A 17,460-nucleotide genomic window follows, 5' to 3' on the forward strand; every position below is an offset into this window, starting at 1 on the left:
TAAAGAAAGAGAATTATCTGAGTAGTACACATACTGCACACTAACTGTCTTCATACCAGCCTCTGTTGAGTAACAAAGTATTCTTTTGCCCTCCACAGCTCCTCAGGTCCCGATTAGACCTCTGTGCCTACACAGCAGTTATCGACTGCACTCCCAGCAGAATTAACAGACTGAACCACAGCCTAAAGCCAAAAGCTTGAAGCAGCTGTGGGCAGATAACAGGAGAGAGGAAAGATTTGTGCTCTGAGAGAGAAATCTCCTACGAGGAGGATACAGACACAAACACACGACCGTTTAATTTGACACGTGAAGGACAAAAGACGCCACTGAGACTCCAAATTTAAAACAGGGGAGGACAATTTGCATTTCTCAAATCAATGACTCGGAGAAAATGCTTAGTCACTGCAACAGGGGAGCGTGCCAGGGGTTGTAACTTACCGTCAGGAGCTCTTTCTGGAAGGACTTGCGCTCTTTGCTCTCTGCATTGTTGCAGTCCTCCTTAAGCTTCTCCAGCACCGATGCGACCCGCTCAGGCTCGCTGTCCAGCTCTGCGCGGCAGAAATGAGTCAAGGGCAAGTTGACGTATCCAAGGGCGTCGGCAAACGCTCTCCAGTTGCCGATGTTCTCCATCAGTATAGTTCTTACAGAGGCGTAGATGTACGTGAGGAACTTGCAGGGCTTCAGTATCTGCTCCAGTAACAGTGACGTCGTGAGGTCGGGCCCGCTGAAGTAAATGGGCTTCACTTTGCCGACCACCAGCACATTCTTCGCGTGAACAAATCCCATTTTGCCCTGATAATATCCAATGTACCATTCTTTTGTCCACAGCTGGCCCTTCAGCTTGATCTTCTCTTCACTCAACAGAGCTACAAAGTCTCCTTTTTTGTACTCCAGCAAGTACTGATTTTTTGTTTGTCGGATGACGGTTTTGATTAATTTTCCAAACTTCAGGTTATTAATTCTCCTGTCCTGAAACACAGGGTACTTGGTGGCGATGGCGAGAGGAGACAAGACGATCTTACCCACCTCCTTCTTCTTCAAGAAGCGTCGTTGCACTGATGTCTTTGGGCCTGCTTTGGGTGGTGGTGTTGGCGTCTGGACACAAAACTGAGCCAGAATACAATCTTGGTCGTCTTTGACTTGGATCCTTAAGGTGAAGTCAGAAACATCTTCAGTGTTGCGCGAGGAAATGATGTAGACAAGCCGGCTGACTTTGCCTAGTTTGACCTGGAAGCCCCGCACCACTCTGGCCTGGTCACTAGCCTTTACCTCATAGTTGGCCATGTTAGAGTAAACTCCAACACGGAGGTCCTGCGGTTTGGACAAGACAAACTGGTGTTTACCCCACAGCTGCAGCACTACTGACGGAGCAGACTGCGCCTGCTTGCCGACCTCATTCACCAGTAATGACTTTGGGGCACAGTCATGGCCGAACATAGCCACGACTGTCTTGAAGGACGGGTGAATGTGTTTGGGACCGTATACACCTAAGGTGATCTTTTTAACCACATGCTCCCAAACTGTGGAGTCTGGAAACAAAGACTGTGACTGGGCCACAACACACACATACATGCACGGTTCCAGGTTATCCAGGCACACCTGGACTGTGTCCCCATACATGTACGCCTGAGGAATGGGAGTGTAAGGTCCTTCTTTACAATCACTCCTGACACACAAGACTTCTGTCGTTTCCCTGCTCTCCATTTTCACCACGACGGACACCTTCATCTCCAGGGTTATGGTGGTTTTAGTCTCCATGTTGCTGAGTTTGATCTCAACCACAGGGCTGACGGTGGTGCAGCGGTCGTTGTTCAGCTCTAGCGGCGGGTCGAGCAGAGCTTTGATAGAAATCTGCTGGGTGTCCCCCGGGGCCACATGGCCCTCGGGTATATGGATGCTGATGTTGGTGTCCGGAAGCTGGACAGCCCCTCCTGAGCTGTCCAGCCGACAGACAATGTTGGTCTCCACCGGTTGGGTCTGGCCCCAGCCTGGGCTCTGACCCAGTGAGTCCAAGTCATGACAGGACCTGGCTAGCTTGCGGTGGGTGAGCCACGCTGTCCGGAAGTCCTCCCTGCTCTTGAACTGCTCTGGCGCCGGTGCTTTCAGGCCCCCGAAAAAACCAGAGGAGCCCTGAGGGGCATCGGACTGAGCCTGCAGGATGGACAGCTCAGACAGACTGTAGGACCGTTTACTTCTAAAAAACGGGTTGTCCCTGCGCAATGTTTGCCCCACCCCTGCAGTGGGACTGAGCGGGTTAAAAACGCCACTGCCAAAACCATTGATGGCGGTGCTGCTGGTGGAGTTGGGCACTGATGGAGTGAGCGTATCAAACAGAAGAAGGTCAACTGATTTCTCATTACTGTTCTGATCAAGTGAGCTCTGAGGACCCCCATTTAGGAAAGGGTTTGTAGAGGTATGGGTTGTTGCAAAAGGATTTCCGTTTTGAAAGGTGGTTGGTTTCAGGATCACCCCTGCCCACTCTCCTAGAAGGTCCATTTCTTTGGCTGCCTCCTCATTACAGTCTCCCACAGTGTCAATCATCCCGCTGTCGCTGAATGACGAGTCTCTGTAGTTGATGGGCTCCACATAAGCTGCAGGGATGTAACCCATCTCTGTGTTGTTGTGGGCGTACCACCACTCTCCTCCCGACGAGTCCAGAACGTAGAGGCGGTCCCCTTTAGAGAACTTCAGGGTGGTGAAGCTGGATGGGCAGTAGTCCTTAATGGCAACGACTTCCCTGGCAGCGCCAAAGGAGGCAGTTGCATCCAGTCGTAAGGCACTGGGAGAAGGCACTAGAGGAAAAAGACAAAACACAATGTCAGGTAGAGACATCAAATCTTTAGTTTTATACCAGTACCAATACTTGGGATTATAACATCTTTCACATTTTTCTGATGTTATAAAATAGGTGCAGATCCATAAGGTGAGGGGCACATCAGCATAAACTGCTGTCTAACACAGTGTCTTTTTTATATGTCACTGTGGAGTTCAGTCTGAATTTAAAAAACTCCCAGACATGGGAGTTTAATCAACTGGCAGCGTCCAGGGCTGAAAATGAAGCCAATGTGGAGGTAACAAAAACTGCAGTTCCTCAAATGGCCACTTGAAGCTGGCTCCAAGAGCGAGTCAATCCCCATAGACCCCCATGTTAAAATGCCCAACTTAACAGCAGAAATAAACATGTTTACAGCCTGGCGCAAAAGCAGTTTGGTCTCTGTAGCTACTTTAAACATTCATGACAACTGTACAGGGGCTGAATCTTTATAAAACTCACAACTTAAAATGTTACTTAGGCTTAAAAATATGCATAATTAGGGGCTTGGTCACTTTGATTGACAGGCGGGTATTAGCCATCGACAAGTTGCTACCAGTGCAACAAATGTAGCAACACCGGCGAGCTAGTTCAGGCACTTAACTCGACCTGCACTGATTCATACACGTGTGTCATAACTCTCTCCATATTATGTCATCTACAAAACACACCCTTCCAGTATGGTCTATTTAAGCTGCAGAACTTTCCAAGCTTTCCCTCTGCCTTGTCAACGCCGCTGCTACCCTGCGTCAGTTTTGCCGCCTGCTCTTTCAGCCCAACATCAACCTACATCACTCCCCAACATCTCATATAAACGTATCTGTGGTGAGGGATGAAGCTAGAGTCTAGACGCAAAACTCTGACTATGTTCTGCTGTTGAAAGACATTTCAAACATACGCTGGTTAGTTAACGTAACCATGGCATAACCCTAGACTCACAAAGTGTGGGTGTAGCTGTTAGGGATGTACCGAAATGATCTTAAAGATCAGTATTGGGACCCATTGAGGCATTTTCTCTAACTGATCAGGATTGGCTGTACTGAGCTACGTAGAGCCCAGTCTGTTCCATTTTATGTCAACTGTCACACAGACATTTTTCAGAGAGAACACTTTAAGCATGCACTGTGCAGCTGTATCTAGAAAAATATAAGTATCAGATCAGGACTTGGTAACAGCACATACTCACTACTAAATGTTTCGGATCTGACCCTCTGAGGAGCCGGAGGTCTAGTTTTTTGGACGAGTACATGATGTTTTAATGGTTCTAACCCTTTGTTTTCAGCAATGAAATTAGCATTAGCATTATCAAAGTGATCCATAGCGGTAAATGCACTGTGCTAACCAAGCTAGCAGCTAGCATTATCTCAACCCTCTCATCCAAATATGGTCACTGCTGGCTTCAAATATTCAAGATGGCGACGGTGAAAATGCCAAACTTGAGGATTCAAAATGTGACTCTACAAACCAATGGGTGACGTCACGTTAACTACACACATTATTTTACAGTCTGAGGGTTTGCTGTTTCTTGCAAAGTATTAATCGAGTGAAAACAAAATTGGAACACATATTTCTGAGGCCTACATGTGCAAAACAGTTGATAAGAAAAACAAAGAGCTGCAATGCATGCAAGGACTTCATCATTATGCATCTTTAAAAAACACAGGCTAACCCACGCAGCTCTGGACTGTCACTACCAGATGCTCAAACTAAGTAGAGCATAGACATCCACTTAATCTGTCTCAGCTCAGACAGGGGGAAAACTGAAAGTCTGCTCACTAATTCATCTGCTCCTGCTGTTTGTGTTTCTTGAAGGGACAAGCTGAACAAAGTAAATCCACGTGCTGCTCAGTTTCACCTCTCTAACCAGACGTGGGTCAATATCTCATCAACAAACACCAACAACAGATGTGTGCAGGGTCTCTTCTCAGTCTGTCCCTGCGAGCCACAACAGTCCTGTAAACTGAAGCAGGTACACAAATACTATGCTGGTATTCTGGCTGACATTTAAGGGCACATGTTTTAGAGAATTTACACATCATACAATATCCACAAATTCAAAAGAATCAGATTGAATAAATGTATCCCCCAGTTCGAATGCCATTAAAACTACTGATGTGACTTTTTCTTCCTGTCTGAGCAGCTGACCTTTGACATCATTCAGACTGGCTTCTGACACTCCGTCACTGAGATCGATGAGCGTCCCCTCAGACTTGCAGCGTGGCAGAGAAGTGTTGTTGGTAGTGGTGGCTCTGATTCGATGGGCGGCCATGTTCAGACCTCTCGCTGAGCACCAACCGGTGTGTTCAGGCTACTCTAGTGGGGTTCCTTCAGCTGGTGGGCCGAGTTAGCAGCCTCCCATGATCTCTGAAAGACACAGGAGACATTGGGTTATGAAACATATTTAATAAAACAAATAACTGCTTGTTATTTATAACTTTAGATATCCAGTGCTCTGTGTGAAAAATAAAGAATCTTGATGATGTTGATGTTGATCATTTAAATCAGCCACAACATTTTCAGCCCACTTTTAATTCAGAATGTTTTTGGCTTTCTACTCATGAGCTTTCAGTGCGCTACAAATCAACATAAGCTAAGCAATAAATGCCAGTTTTGAGTAAATGTGAATACATATGAGTGTGATTAAAGTTGTAAGTATCTGTGATCCTTCAGCCTCCCCTCAGGAGTTTGGATCTTCATGGATAGAATCAACAGAAGAAACAGAAAATCATTATAAACAGAATAAGAAATTTCCCAGAGTTTTGCCCTTTGACTCAAAAATGGAGATGTGTGATGTTCAGACATATCAGATTATTTATTCATATCGATTCAGCCCTCACTGATACATGACTCTTTGATCAGTAACACGCTGGTAAACTGAGAGAAAAATAAATATTTCAACATCTTTAATTCTTTTCATCATAGAAAACTAGACTCACCACCCTGCGTAAATATGTCTATGTGCAATTTAAGTTTACATCCATGTCTGTAAGAATATGGATGCTCTTGGAATGAACAGGGCCCTGCCTCCAAACACTGTATATAGTTTGTACCACTGACTCCTGTCTGTTAAGTGTGCGCAAAGTGTTCCTCTTTTGTGTAGCACTTTATACTAAATACTTCCAATTCACAAAAGACATTGTTGTAATATTACAGCACGATCACGCCCATTACGTTCTGCAGCTCAGTGCACTTTGCCTATATTTGCATCTGATTGCAATTATCCACGTGGCAAAGTATGAGTGCTGCCTCTGCACCAAGAACACAGTCGGCAGAACAATGAGGAGTAAAAAATAAAACTGACATTTTCTGACTATGAGCTAAAGGTCTTGACCAATGAGGTGCAGAGACATTCCTCAAAACTACAGGCAGAGTGGAAAGTCTGGGCCTTCTGGGACCCCCTTGTAGATGTGCTTCACTTATCACCAACTCTATGAAGACGCTAATAATTCCACTGTAACTGTGTGTGGCTGTTAGCTCTGATCTTTGTAAATTAGACTATCTGGCAATCAGGCTCATTTGCATAGAAAGTGGCCAATTTTGTCCCAAATGCATGCATATTGCTTAATTTAAATAGCACAGGAGCACTAAGATGTTCTTTGCTTGGCAGTGCAGTTGGTGCATTTCACCCTTTGCAGATACTTAAAGAATTACAGTTTCTTTTCGTTTTATTTCTGCAGGTTTAACTGCTACAAGTACCTTTTTGTGAATTTGTCACTGATAATGGAGGTTACATGAAAATGAATACTTCAACTCAACCGTGCAAATTCAAGTTGAACAAAGCTGAACTCAGTTTAAAGTCACTGTCACTTGCTTTGTCCCTGTTTTAAACTCTGGTGTCAAAGTGTTTAATCGCTCTACATATCACTGTAATAAAACATGTAATGCCCGACAGTAACTCTGCCCTTTTCTTTGGCATCTATAGAAACATTAGAATCATTCTGGTTTGTCGTCTGCTGTTTTCAGTTATCACAAACCGCAGATATGAAACATTTTCTGGAGACTGTAGAGGGGGAAGTTAAACACTGACTTCATACCTCAACCATTTGTATTTAGTCATATCCAACAGTTACACTGTCGACTTCCCCAGCCCCTCGCAGGTTCAGCTGGAGCTGCTACCTTTAAATGGTATTATAAATACTCACACCACTGTTGTACAATGTAAACTCACTGACTGAAACAAAAAGCAGAGGGCTGAGAGTGCAAACAGCAGATGTGGGTCAGTGGAACACAGCGGTCTGAGAGACACCAGGCTTTTTACTTAAATCCATAATTCATAAGGGTGTCAGCTCGGGACGACACACTGCACGGAGAGGAAGAGGCTGATGATAGTTCACTACTGACACACTTCTACAGCAGGAGACGTTCACCTGGAACTTCTGACAAACTCTGCCAACAAAGGCCACGACTGCTCCACTCAGTTATGATGATCTTATATTTTTATATCCCACAATATCATGGTGTTTATGCTTTTGTCAGTCTGTAAAACCTGCAGTGAAAACTGCGTCACCAATATTATATATATACACATTCAGTGGTGAGTTGAGTGGACAAACAGAGAAATCTTTAAAGGGATAATCCGCTGTTGTTGGATCTGTTTTGTCAGTTTAATGTAATTAGTGTTATCATGTGCCGCCTCCTCCAGTATACTGGGTGTCAAGAGAGAAGCAAAGAGGTCTTTATCACAGAGAACATTCTGACTCATAAGAAAAGCACAGGTGTTACAGTGCTAATCACATTAACAATGGCTCTGCTCTATTCAAATGAGTAAGGCCATGATCACACACAAAGTGTTTAAGCAGCTGGAGGCGGCTGTTGGGAATTGGTTTGAATGAGAATGCTGTTTTTGCATTGCGATGCGCCTTGGGTTGGATTTTTTTTTGCGCCTAGGATCAGAACACTCCGGCACGTCATCTCTTTTTGTCGTCATCTTTTGTCCCATTGTCCAATGGGATGGTTTGTGAGGCGGGCCTTCTGTGGTGGTCACGACAACAAGTTTACAGCTGCTAAATGATGGAGGAGAAACTGGTGGGAGCTTTTGCTGCATACCCAGAGCTATACGACCCAATGAGAGACAGCAGGTTGTAAAACTGCCCCTGAGTCATCCTAAAATATACGTGGAAACGTCCATGATGGAGGAGAAGCTCCTGGGCCAACTGGTGGTACCCCCCATGATCCAGCCTCGTTTTTAGGGTCTCATGTACCCACACAGATCTCTGTTTATCTGCTGACAGCCTCAGCAGGAACTAGATACTAATTACTGTGAAAAAAAGAAATAAATAAGCAGTAGATTGATTACACAGGAGGGCTACTTTAGGGTAGTTGCCTGGCAACAATAAAAAGGTGCACCAATGTTTTTTTTCCACTAGTGGTATTCAATTAAAAAAAAAATAAGGCGGTGTGGTGCGTCTGTCTGTGTGATTGAGGCCTGAGGCATCACAGTGAGCCTGGACAACACCAAGAAACTGAAACTGAAGCTTCTAAATGGAATTCAACCCTCATTAACTTTATTATTTGCACCAGTGTTTTTCCCACTGTGACAGAACATCCTCTGTGAAAGGGTCCTATCGTGATCATGTCATCATGTCATCAAAATTCTATTGTCTAAATGTATTCATCTGAGCATGATGAAATAAAAATGTTCTGTCTGTTCTCAACTATTGCAAGCATTGCAAAGAATTGTGGCTCCTGAACATGTGAAGATAACACAGCTACACTTTCCACTGGTTTCCAACAGTGATGGACTTGTTGGACTGGGAGAACACAACCTTCCTCTTTCCTTCTACCACCATCTTGAAAAGGTCAGAGTTAAGATATTTGCAAATATCTAAAACCTGCTGATATCCAAGGCTTTCATAATGTTTAAACGTAGGTGTGAATCTCCTTCTGGCCACAAATGTGCGCTTTTCTTTGGGGTCTGCATCCCTACACCAACCTTGCAAACTTTTGTGTCCAACACACAGAGCTGACTGTGAACAGACACGAGGCCGTGTGTCGCAAACTGCAGCAAAAACCCAGCTGAGATGCATGTTCTAAATGTGCTGTGTACATGTCCAAAGAATGCTCAGCCTGAATAATATCAGCATGTTTTAATCGGAAAATGCATCATTTGGATTGAAGCCTAATTGAAATCATTATAACATAATATACTGTTTAAATAACCCCTATCATGTCCAATAGTAATGGAATATTAGGGTGCATGTACACGCAGTCATTGTATTTGCATTCAGCTGTCAACAGAGACACAATTAGACCACCCATATTAGTTGAAAGTGGGAATTCAGACAATCGTAACAGTCAGTATCTGATATTAATTATCTGAGGCTGACCCAAAGCATCCTGTGTTTTATTGTTTTCTTTGAATAACTAATTATTCTGAATGTTGGTGGAATACTTGTGTGCATGGAAATGTAGTCAATGAGAGAGTCAGAGTCAGTTCAGGCTGAGTATTCCCCCTCGTTTATTCCTGTTACAGTTAGCTTTGTAGTCGGGTGATTTTGAGACAGGTTTTTAAGAGAATAATCTCCCATCATGCTGTTCTCTCTGTGTACAATGATGCAGCTAAAAGTCAGTGAACCAACAAAGTGAGGTTCGACTCTGGGGTTTATCAACTGATGGTTGGAATCTAAATGCTAAGGGGGACAGCTGTAGCATATATTTGATATTTGAAAAAAATTATCAATATCATGATTTAACAATATCACCCAGCTCTTTCTTGCTCACTTACGTTGACTGAACCAGTTTGTTCCAACATCTAAATGACAGCACTTTATGTTGCAGTCACACTGCAGTTACGCAGCAGCAGAAACAACAGAACTAACTGAGATACAAAGAGTGCACAGATTGAAACAAGCCATCAAGGAGCTGTTCTACTTTGTGTTCTGCTTTTAAGTTTGTTTTCTGCAGCAAAACCAGAAGCCACCATATTCGCAACTTCCCGCTGTGTTGCTGTGACATTTAGAACTTCAGAGGAGTTATTCTGTTGTGATTTTATACCACTAACAGCCCATCCACTGATGCTGAAATATTATCCTGATAGATAAACCCTACGGGGTTACTATATGAAAGAACATAAACCTTACAGCAGCATCACAGCCTGCTGTATCAACCTACACATGTATGGTGCCTGAGCCACATTAGACTGAGCAAAACAAGACGACATCATTAAATCTGTATCACTGTCAGAGATATGAGAAAAACTCTCAGTGCAGGAAAGTTCAAGAATATCTAGGCTGCACCTTTATGACATTTAACAGTCATTATTCTTACAACAGTTAAATATCTGTGTTTTAACTCTTAACAAACTAAATTTGTCTGATCCTTTCCAAAAAATATCAGTCAATATGACATCAAAAGCAAATTCAAAGCCACATACTGACTGAGTCTGCCTGTTGTTCTGGGCGTCAAACACTAATCAAAATGATCTTGAGATTGGATCTCACCAGGATCTGAGTGGTTTATGACCTCTAACTAATGCAAACCAATATTACAGATCAACTATGACATTAAAAATCCGACACCAGTATCAGCCTCTTACAAAGTAGATAAGTTCAAAAGCACACTGCCTCAAAGTAGAGTCATCTGGGGCTGCAGCTGATGAATAGATATTAATATCGCAAATATTTTGACTGTAAAATGTCAAGATAAAACATGCACATCACGAGTTCCCAACATGACCTACACATTACTTATTTTGGCTGACCAACATTCCAACTAATATTCAGTTAGCAATGAATGAAGACCCCAGCTGAGCCGGTGACACGACGCTCCTAGCTTAAAGAAACATGTGAAGTTTGAGTATGTAAGAGCTAAATCTGTTTATGGAAAATTATTTTTTTCAGCAGACATCTTAGTCGTTACAAGACTGAGCTAGCAAAGCAGTTTTGTGTTTATATGTGGGGTATTAATTTAGTTTGGGAAACCCGACAAGCTCTCAAAAGTATGAAGCTCATGTTGGCTTGCCGACTCAGGGACTATAAACAGGTCTGTAGGTTGTTACTATGGTTTGAACAACTTGCTGGAGTAGTAAACTAGAGTCCCTTTTACACTGCCAGATTTTCGGCAAAAGTTGGGCCGTTTTGCCGGCAAGCTGAGATTGGCAAGTTGATCCGAGGTGCCCAATTTTCTGCTTCGTAGGGTAGACATATTGGCGGAACCCTTTTGGCGTCCTTCCACAACAGGAGGGGCTGTTGAAGACTTGTGGGAGGAGCTGTTGATGATGCCACAATGGGACCCACTGGGGGTGGACTAACAGGAAACAGCTGATAGCAGGAATTAGCAAGCAGCTAGTAGCAAGAGGGAAACACAAACCTGACAGACACTGTAAAGATGAGCAACTGGGGAGACAAGGAATTGTGCGCCCTCCTTGTCCTCGCAAACGAAGAGGCCATTAACCGTCAGATGACGGGGACGGTGAAGAACGGGCCGACTTATGAGAGAATCACCGAAGGACTGACCAGCCGCGGCTTCCCTCCCACGTCACTGTTTACATCACACGCTGAGCTACACGTTTTGTTACTTGCCCCGAAAAAGGTGCATTCTGTATAAACAAAAGTAGGCAGGCGGCATTTTGCTGCACTCCCTGATTTTGTTTTTATACTGCCAATGCTGAAAGAAGACTGATTGGGCTTTCCTGCAAATTTGCACAACTCCTGTTTAAAAAGGACTTAGGTTTCATTACATATAGGAGTCTGCTGACGTGACTGATTCCTTTCCAGTTTTTAGTCAGACCCTATGTATTTCCATGGAAACTGAGACAACAGTCCCTCAAGGCTTTTTATTTTGAGAGCTAATTGCCCCTCAACATGAAAAGATTTTGATTATTTATTTTATTGCTTGATTAGAGCGTACCCAAAAAGTTCTGTCAGCGTGAGCGCACCCACCCCGGATGATGCAAAAGGTGTCACCAGGGAGATCTGGGCACTGGCAACATGAAGGGAAGTTTAACACAGCTCATTTACACATATAATCAGTGTTAATTTCATCAGCTCAAACTAGACTAAAACTATGAAGGATAGAAAAGACTAAATGTGACTAAAACAAATGAGGATTTTCATCACAAGACTATGATAAAATCTAAAATAGCTGTCAAAATTAACCCTGAATACTGCCCACATTGTTGTGATGCAAACCTGGGTGAAGTATCCCTTTAATCGACTATCATTTCAGCACTTAGTAAACCATTAGTCACAATGTGATTGGCTGGAAAATGACTGCGATGAAAGTGGAATAATCCACTGTGACACATGCAATGACGAAAATAACTCACTCCATGGAGGCAGGTTATTTCTAAACAGCACATCTAGATGTTGATTATATAATATAGATTTTAAGTCTTTTGCCTGCTGGTCAGTGTTTAGTACACAAGGAACAAAGAAGGCCTCTCAGGTCGTCTGCACGAGAGCTTTAGTCGTTCCAAAGTGCAGAACAAGAAGTGCTGCAGATTTTACCTTTAATGCTCTGAGCTGCTGGAATGAGTTAGTGTTGACAGCTTTATGCATCAATTTAAAAGCTACAGTTTTAGCCTGGCAGGTTTATGGCTCTTATCTGATTTTCATCTTCGACTGCCTGTTTTGTTTTTATTGTTTTATATCTTGTTTCATTCAGACTCATTTTCACTCACATTTGAATCTTCTGTTGGTGCAGCAGTCGCCCTTGTCTTCATATTTTTTTCAGTCTCCTGTAAAGACTCTGATCTGCACTAGTACACGTGTATAAAAAGTACCAGTAGTTTCATTAACCAGTGCGTTCAGGTATCTGCAGCTTTGATCCAGAGCATCAGGATCAGACTCAATAATCCAGCTCAGTCAGACCCTGAGGGAAATTCTGTCACTCCGTTAATTCCATCCTAATGTTGCCGCGCTCTGCTTCCTCGACGACATGACGTCTGGATCTCATCTCTTTGAAGCGGGGGAGGTGTGAGAGGTGTGGGGGCGGGGCGGGGGGTGGTGATGTCAGGTCATATGTCTGGGTGGTCTGCAGCAGCTATCCAAACCTCAGCCTGACCACACTGCACTGTTTAACTCCCAGCACAGAACAATGGCGGGTGGGGACTGCTGGCATGTAAATCTGAGAAAAGCACAACAACAACTCTGTCATGCAAATCACCACATGTTGCCTGGTAATAAGGCGCTTGGAGAGGCCATAATGAGGCTCAGCCAGCTTCCCCTGCTTACGGCATGTCAGGAACCCTCCCTCTGGACCTCTCTAATAACATTTCTGCAGAGTTTAACCGCCCGGCCGTTCGCACAGACTTTCATTATGTGTGGTATTAACAGCCAGCACTATTTCATGTGTCTCATCAGGGGATTGTGTCAAGAGGAAAGTCTTTGGCTCTGATGCCAGTACTTTCCTCAACAACATGAACACAAGATCTAACTGCTGATTGATGGTTTATATTGCTAATGTTGCTGTTGGAGTCTTTGGGGATGTTTGGGTGGAGCAAAGAGACAGAAGTAATCAGAAATCATCCCAGGATCTCCACCAGTCGTCTCTTATCTGATACATTACATTTTATGTTAAGTTCTGGAGCCTAATGGAGGAGAAATTTTCTGAGGTCACTGGACCGATGCAGAGAAAAGTGCAGCAGCTGGTCACTGCTCATTATTGGGACGCAGTGTTACAGTAGATTGTAAAGCCTTTCTCCCAGTCACCAGTTTGTTTGGGGGGAGGGGGACAGTTTATTTTGCTCTGAACGCTGTGTGGTGAGTGATGTATACATCCCCTCGGTGTCATTTTCAGTAGCGATATAGAAGCAATTTCAGTTTCTCACAACTTCATTCAATACATATGTTGATTTATTTTGAAAGGCTGTACAGCTGCATCCATCTCATCCTCACTTGTCGCCATATTTGTGGCCTTTTTCCTGTTGCTTTTTTATGGCTCTGATGCAGGAAGGTGACGTCGATATTCTTGATCCTGTCTTTAATGCTTTAGTTGCCATGGAAACAGAGTATAGTTTGAAGTTTCAGTCTGACAATTTTTGCACACTGACGATGTTTACATGCACGAAATATTCTGTTTTTTGTCGTAATTCCAAGACAGACAATACTTATATTAAGCTCTTTACATGGCTGATGTACATGCTGCCCTGCATACTCTGACGAACGTGTCCTCATCATGTCAAAATATGGAAAAGAACAACAGCTGGAGCCGCTTGTGCCTTTTTGCTTCTTCACATGAAAGTATTTTTGATTTTTTTTTTCAAAGTTTTCTTCAACTTGTTGGATCGTGTGAACACAGCTGCCCACTTTTGATCTTTCAACAACCGTGTATCCAAAAACCTGTTGATATTCAAGTCTTTCATAATGTTTAACAGTAGGTGAGTTTCTTTAAGCGACCACAAATGTGGGCTTTTCTTTTTGGCATGCATCTCTACCCTCAGCCTTGCAAACTGCTGGCTAGTTGGTTTGTGTACAACGTCTCCATGACAACGCACAGAGCCGACTGTAAACAGTCAAAAGGCAGTGTGTTGCAAACTGCAGTAAAAATCCCAGTTGAGATGTGTTGCACATAGGCCCAAATAATGCTATTAAAAAGCAAATAATATCGACATATCTCACGTCTTAATCACAAAATGCGAGATTCAGAAAGGCCTAATTTTAAAAATCCAAATGGAATATGTTGTTTAGCCATTAATATGTCAGCGGAGCTGGGTACAGCGCCAGTTGCCGATCAGTCCCAGTTTATATCTACACTCTTCCCACTTTGTATTACAATGGCTGCACAGTGATTTCAAACCGCAAAAAATAAAGTTTTATCTCATCTTGGTCAACGAAGGTACTGCAACCAAATAAAGTCCCCTGCAGCCCAAAAAGCATTTTCCCAACAGACCGCCTTTATAAAAGAGAGAGATGCTCTAAACTAAAAATAATGTCAGTTATTACTCTTTGTATTATGATTTTTTACCCATGAAGGTTTAATATTTGTAAAGAAAAGGGATTTTTATGTGTGTGACTGTGACTTCATCACACAGCCCAGTCACCAGAGGAAAATGCTGGCATTGTATGTTTCTGCAAACCACAAACATGTTACATTTGTATGTTTCATACGTATCAACGTTTCTAAAGTGATAGTGTAGTATATGAGCTGACTTTGTCATCTGGAGTCGGAGGGGATGGTGTATGGTGTGACACCGAGATGGGATGCCTGCTGGGCTGCGGACCACTGTTCAAGACCAACTAACAACAAAACTGGTTGTTTTATTAGCAAGTCATTGCAGCATTTCCAGCAGCTTTTAAGCCTACAAATGTGTTTTTTAGCCATGTGTCACTGTTAGGATAGTGCCAAATAATGAAACATGTATTTTACACCCAGACATGATTTTTTTCCTGACCATAACCAAGTGGTTTTTGCGCCTAAACCTAAACACAGGATAAACACAGCGTTGTTGAAAAGTTTCAGCGTATCCGCTACATAATGATGTACAAATGTAATGTGTCTTTGGATTACAGAAAGATAAGCTGCCACTGGGTTGCATCATCATGTAAAATCTTATTCAAACATTTTTTTTAAATTGATGTAAGGATCTCAAAGTTTCCAAAAATATTAAAAATGTTTTGTGGGGAAAATTGTCTAAAATGATGCACAAAACATCTTGAACATTTCTATGTGATGTCTCATAGGTGCAGCTGTAATAAAACATGGAGTCTTGGGTTTCAATATTCCACTCGGTGTAAACATCATGTGCCTTCAATTAAGAGCTCAAATAAGATGTTAAAAAGTGACACTTGCAAAGAAAAATGCAAGAAATTTAGTCCAGTCTTCAGCAGAAACTGATTTGTTTGATTGGTCGGTTTGTTTTTTCTTATGTCAGTCTCTCAATCTCAACCTTTCATATTTGCATGAACATACCTGTAAAAAAGACTAATTGTTCCTTTTACAGCTGTTGGCATTCAGACTTTATATCGACCAAAACAACTTCACAGTTGGAGAAAGAAGCAATAAAACCCTAAATTATTTACATAGAACATTTAACAGGCTCCAGATCGTCCAGTAAACTCTGGTGCAGAGGTCTGTGCTGCAGACTGTAAGAAGATAATTTGGTCATATCTTTTGTTTGCTGGCCTTCTCTGCAGAGTAGTTTAACGGTACAGATCCGCTGTCAGTGCTGTTAAAGCTCAGCCGCCTCGGGCTGCCTGCTGCTCTGTCCTTCAAACTGTCTGCAGCAGCAGGAGGAGAGAGGCTCTGCTGTGTTGGCCGCTGCCTCAGACTGATAGGACTCTTCCAACGCAAACCAAAGCTATGAATATAAAATTATAATCATGTCTGCCCTTCTCCAACCTCTGCTCTCATTTCCTGTCTGGGCAGTGAGGTGGTCATTGTCAGCGGGCAGCAGGAGCGGCGGCGCGTTGACCCTGCTGAGGCACCATAAGCCGATTTCCACACTTGAATTCACTGCAGAAGCCGTGGGAGAACAGCCCGTCTTCAGAGAAAGGGAAAAAAAAATCACTCAGCCTTTCCTTCACAGTCCCCACAGAGGAAGTGCTCCATGAAGCTGTCAACCATCCCACTCCTTTTATTCAGCAGTTCACTTCCTGTGGGGTGGATGTCCCCCGGGAAAGGGCCGCTGCCAAGTGGTATTTTATTACAGGCTCACGGGGAAAACACAAAGCAGCTTTGATCAGCTGATAGGACACAGCAGGTCCTCACCTTCTACTGAGAACACAGATCGAAGGTTCAGAAATCTGGGCCTCACTATGGGCCTTGATAGTGAAATGTATTTTTAGTTTTTATGCTTTGAATATGATTCATAAAAGCTGGCAACAGACTTGTGAATGATCAAAACCTACAAACACCAGACACAACAACGTTTTCTTCCAGCAATGCTTTTTAGACGTGACAGAAAGAAGCACTGACTCAACACTGATCTACAGTTAGACTATGGTTGGAGTTCTGTCATCAGTCTTGCTGTTTCCCTTTCTGAATGACTGTCGTCTGCTGGAGTGAAGAGTTATTTCCTCTCACACATGCGCAGAACGCACATGCTAGTTGGCCATTAGCTGTTGTCTTTGCGGCGTGTTCAAATGCAACTTTTTGGCTGAGACTCAGACAGCATGAGGCAACGCAACAGTCCACCTTTGTCGCCACGAGTTCTTTGAGGCCAGTTTGGTGTCGCTGGGTAATCAGACACAAGTTGCCAGGCACCGCAAAACAGGAGAAGAAGTGACCGAGACCAGCCACCAAGCTAAAACGTACCGTAACATTGTCAGGTTCATAAAGTTATTTTTAGTTTGACCGTGCTGACCACAGATAACAGCGCAACACTACCCCACAACTGAAGTCACCACACAAACTGGAATGAAGTGACATAACATAAATAAAGGTACGTACACATGACATGAATCAAAGTATTAATCTGTGAACATGATTTCTGCCTGAATCACGTCAGATTTTCATTGGCAATAACACACTCTCACTCCCAACTGGTCACATATTGCCACTTCATCAGTGGACTTTCACGTCTTCATATGACACACTAGGTATCCTGGTGCGTCTGTTGTTGATGTTCTGGGACGCTGTGTCAGTTTCGCCTGTTACATGTAGTGTGTCTTCAAAATAAACTTAGTTTTTACAGGAAATGAAGAGTTTCTGTTCGTTAGATGCAGGAGGTCTTTTTCAAAATAAACTTACAACGCCCGTAAAACATCTCG

General features: G+C 43.2%; 1 protein-coding gene across 1 annotated transcript in view; it reads right to left on the reverse strand.

The window, feature by feature from the left end:
- The window catches only part of LOC117251521 (SH3 domain-binding protein 4), a 63,789-nt gene that overhangs the window by 29,366 nt on the left and 16,963 nt on the right, over positions 1-17,460 (reverse strand). Inside the window, exons 2-3 of the mRNA XM_033617920.2 lie at positions 4,958-5,176; positions 439-2,792 (exon numbers count right to left, since the gene is read on the reverse strand). Coding sequence (XP_033473811.1) covers positions 439-2,792; positions 4,958-5,081 — 2,478 coding nt within the window. The 5' untranslated portion in view covers positions 5,082-5,176. The remainder of the gene's footprint in view (positions 1-438; positions 2,793-4,957; positions 5,177-17,460) is intronic.

This window comes from Epinephelus lanceolatus, chromosome 14 (genome assembly GCF_041903045.1).
Source record: "Epinephelus lanceolatus isolate andai-2023 chromosome 14, ASM4190304v1, whole genome shotgun sequence".
In the NCBI taxonomy this organism is placed as follows: Eukaryota; Metazoa; Chordata; class Actinopteri; order Perciformes; family Serranidae; genus Epinephelus; species Epinephelus lanceolatus.